Raw genomic sequence first — 3787 nt, forward strand, 5'->3', positions numbered from 1 at the left:
AGAATAAATTATGGAATGATTTTTTGAATCTTTTTATCCCATTAAAAATGTTGATTAAAACAAGATTAGTATGGAAAATTCGCAGGAAAAATAAAAAAAAAATGCTGTAAATTTTTAAATGACTTCAAAATTAAATTTTAATTAAGACATAATATTCTAATGAACGATAGCAAATTATTTAGCTTCATTTTCATAAAAAAAAAGATTTAAAATTGGTGCACTAGTTCCAAAGATATTGACATTTTAGTAATCGTACTTTTGTCCAAAATTCAAAAAATCAAATTTTTTGTATATCTCAAAAATGGCTCTACTTTAATTTTTTCTGACCACGGCATTGAATTCAGCGTAGGATTTTGCATTGGAAATGATCATCACCTTACCGAGTTCAAAAATGCTGTAAACTAGTGTTATCTGCAAGAACTTCGTTTTCTGAGCACAGCGATATTTTTTTCGAACCCACACACTTTCATCTCATCATAAGGTGATTTTTGCAAATGTAATCGTACTTATTTAAAATAGTTCCAGTGTACCAAAATTGATGACATTTTGGGTTTGGGATCCATTTTTAATGCAGATTATGAATATGCATTTACCTCAATACCCTTGAAGAACCCAATTGTTAAATATTGAAATAGTTATAATAGCGTCGACATCGTAGCATTCCTAGCAGTTCAATACATACATCTCACACCAATGAAAAACAACCAGACGCAGACGGAAATCGGTCCAGGGACATGGAAAAGCTGCACTCACCGTCGTGAGATCCACCGCCATGGTCCATGGATTATCTTTGCCAAACACGTACCTAAAATTCCGTCGAACATCCAGCTCATCGGAGTAACTGTGACCCGTTGATATCAGAAGAATTTGAACATTGCAATCAGTAGGAATTGCTCAATTTATCAGTCACCCATAAAAATGCAGTGAAAACAAACGGCCGAAGATACCGATAAGCGATTTTGACAGAATTTACACCTACCAGAACTTGCTCCGGCCGGAATGCAATTTGTATTCGTGTGAGTGCACGTCCGGTCTTGTGTAAATGCTCCTCAAAACCGCAGTTTTACATCTCTCCTCGCTGCGAGTTACCATGTCATCCCACCCAACGATTCTTCTGGAGATTTTTGTTTTGTTTTGGGTAATCTGGGGTACCTTTTGGGAACTGTTTTATCCCACAACATTCATGGCGTCTTTTTGGACTATAATGGAGAGCAAATCAATTTTTTTTAACAAAGTAGTGTCAAATTTGAACGCTTATAACATGGTCATTTATTAAAGAAATTCAATTCTAATTGTACCATTTTATTTAGGTTGAATGTAAGATTTGATTGGCATAAATATGCTAGTTGTGTTTAGCCGTAATCAACATACGCTCTCTATGATTACCGAGAGAACAGAGAGACGAGCTGGTACCACTTATTACTCAATATAATTGTTTGTCTGCCTTTGTCTATTAATTCACCTACATCCAGTGCTGTGTTTGTGGATATTCGAGGGTATTCGACGACTAATTAGCTGCAAACCGAAAAAAATATGTATACAAAATAAGTAAAATACAGCAATCCAATGAGAGCAAAATCTCACCGCAAATGTTAAATATTAAAAATACACTGTGCCCAAGTCAGTCTCATCGAAAACTTGCGCCCCCAACAAGGTTGACGAAAAGTTTTAAAAACATTAAATTTGAAATAACTAGCGTCTTAAATACATGTTCAGGTAAATTTAAAAATCAGTAAATTTGGAATGGCAAGCGCCCCTGGTAGACAAGTTCAGAGAAAAATTATCAAAATCGTAAAATTTGAAATGTTTTGCGCCCATGAAAAAACGTTCTGCACACTAAGGCTATGTTACCGAAATCGGTGAAATTTTATCGGAATAGCAACAGCTGAACGTTCGGTAAACAAATCGATCACCAGCTGTTGAGATTTCGGTAAAATTTCACAGATTTCGGTAAAATAATATAATATATTTAAAATGACTTTTGCCCCTGGTAAGCATGTTGAAAATGATTAAAATCGTTCAATTTAAAGTGGATAGCGCCCCTAATATCCATGTTCGGAGAAAAATTGGAAAAAATTTATCTGGAATATCTTAAAAAAATATAAAATTTGAAATAGATAGCGCCCCTGGTAGACAAGTTCGGGTGAACATTAGAAATATCTAGTACACCTTGTAAACATGTTCAGGTTGAAATTTGAAATAGTCTGCGCTCCTGAAAAAGTTAAATAATACCACTGAACTGTGCAACAAATGGTGCAAATCCTGATTGGCGGACAAAAGTTGGCGCTACTTAGTGGCGAAGTGGAGAGAAGTTTGGAATCATATAAAAAAGATTGACGGAAAATACTGAATTACTTGAGAATAGCCCGGAATCACTTAGAAAAGTATTGAATCAGTTAAGAAAATAATTGAATCCCTTCATAACAATTTGGAATGACTTCGGAAAGTACTGAATCATTTCAGACAGCACTAAATAACTTATTAACTAAAGTTTTAAATCGCTTCAGAAAAATGTGGACTCACTTCGGAAGTGCTGAATCACTTCAGAAATGTTTTCAATCTCTTCGGAGACTACTGATTCACTTAGGAATGTATTGTATCACTTTAGAAATGTTCATAACAGTTTGGAATTACTTCAGAATTGTTAAGAGTCACTTCACAAAGTACTTAATAACTTCAGAAAAGACCGGAGACCAGGGATGCCATTCTCCCCAGTGTAAGCAGGGTGATGAGTTGAAAAGACACCTCGCACTATGACAAAAGCAAACTCACCCGAGAGATCTACATTTTGTTTTCACTATCTATCGCTTCTCCCACTTCGCAAACAAATACAGTTTCTGACGTTCGCACCTCCACCAGTCCAACACACCGGAGCGTATGAGTGATCACTAGGGAGCACCGTAGAGATTTCGTTTGCTGCACCGGGGAGAATCACCCTAATACGGGAAGTGCATGAGCGCATCATTTTTGAAATTAGCTTCATTTTAGTCGTCAGACAGACATGGGATAGAGATCGATTAGGATAACAGCGGGAGTTCCACAAGGCTCCATCCTTAGTCCAACGATCTGGAACAGGATGTACAACGGCGTGCTAACGCTGAAGCTGCCCAAAGAAGTTGAGATCGTTGACTTTGCGGCCGACGACGTTGTCTTGACGGTAACAGGCGAGACGCTGGAAGACGTGGAAGTGTTGGCGACCGATGCTATCGACACGCCATAACCTCAAATCGTGTGTTGAATAACCTGGGAGTGATGATCGATGACCGGGTAAACCTCAACAGCCACGTCGAATATTCCTGTGAGAAGGCTTCGAAGCCCATCAACGCGATAGCTAGCATCATGACAAACAACGCTGAACCAAGGGTTGCTTCCACTCACTTGCTATAAAAAAATATTATTCGGAATTATGCAATCATTAGACGCAATAATGCTATGTTGTACTTGTAAGTAACAAGAAGAGGTAGTAAAGTATGTGTTTGACTCATAAAACCTGTCAATTTTGCTTTGAGAGCGTCACAATTAGCGATCTTATGATTCGTGAGCGCTCACGAGTCGTAAAATCGCTGATTGTGACGCACTGAAAGCAATTTTGACAGATTTTATGTGTCAAACATATACCTCATGATCTCTTCTTGTAACATGCAAGTACTAATTAGCATTAAACTATATCATGATTTCATAATTCCGAAAAACATTTTTTTATAGCAAGTGAGTGAAAGTAACCCTGCGCTGAACCCAGCAGTAGCAAAAAGAGTCTTCTGGCCAGTGTGTCGTCGTTGATGCTGAG

General features: G+C 37.4%; 2 protein-coding genes across 5 annotated transcripts in view; one reads left to right on the top strand and one right to left on the bottom strand.

The window, feature by feature from the left end:
* Positions 1–3220, top strand: part of LOC135700665 (uncharacterized) — a 46449-nt gene extending 43229 nt beyond the window's left edge. The window contains exon 2 of the mRNA XM_065221248.1: positions 3076–3220. Within this exon, the coding sequence (XP_065077320.1) occupies positions 3076–3220 (145 nt within the window). The remainder of the gene's footprint in view (positions 1–3075) is intronic.
* The window catches only part of Pde9 (phosphodiesterase 9), a 398535-nt gene that overhangs the window by 130726 nt on the left and 264022 nt on the right, over positions 1–3787 (bottom strand). The window lies entirely within an intron of this gene.

The sequence above is a fragment of the Ochlerotatus camptorhynchus genome, unplaced genomic scaffold (genome assembly GCF_037179485.1).
Source record: "Ochlerotatus camptorhynchus isolate MF236.1 unplaced genomic scaffold, CSIRO-AGI_Acam_v1.1 ptg000140l, whole genome shotgun sequence".
Lineage (NCBI taxonomy): Eukaryota > Metazoa > Arthropoda > Insecta > Diptera > Culicidae > Ochlerotatus > Ochlerotatus camptorhynchus.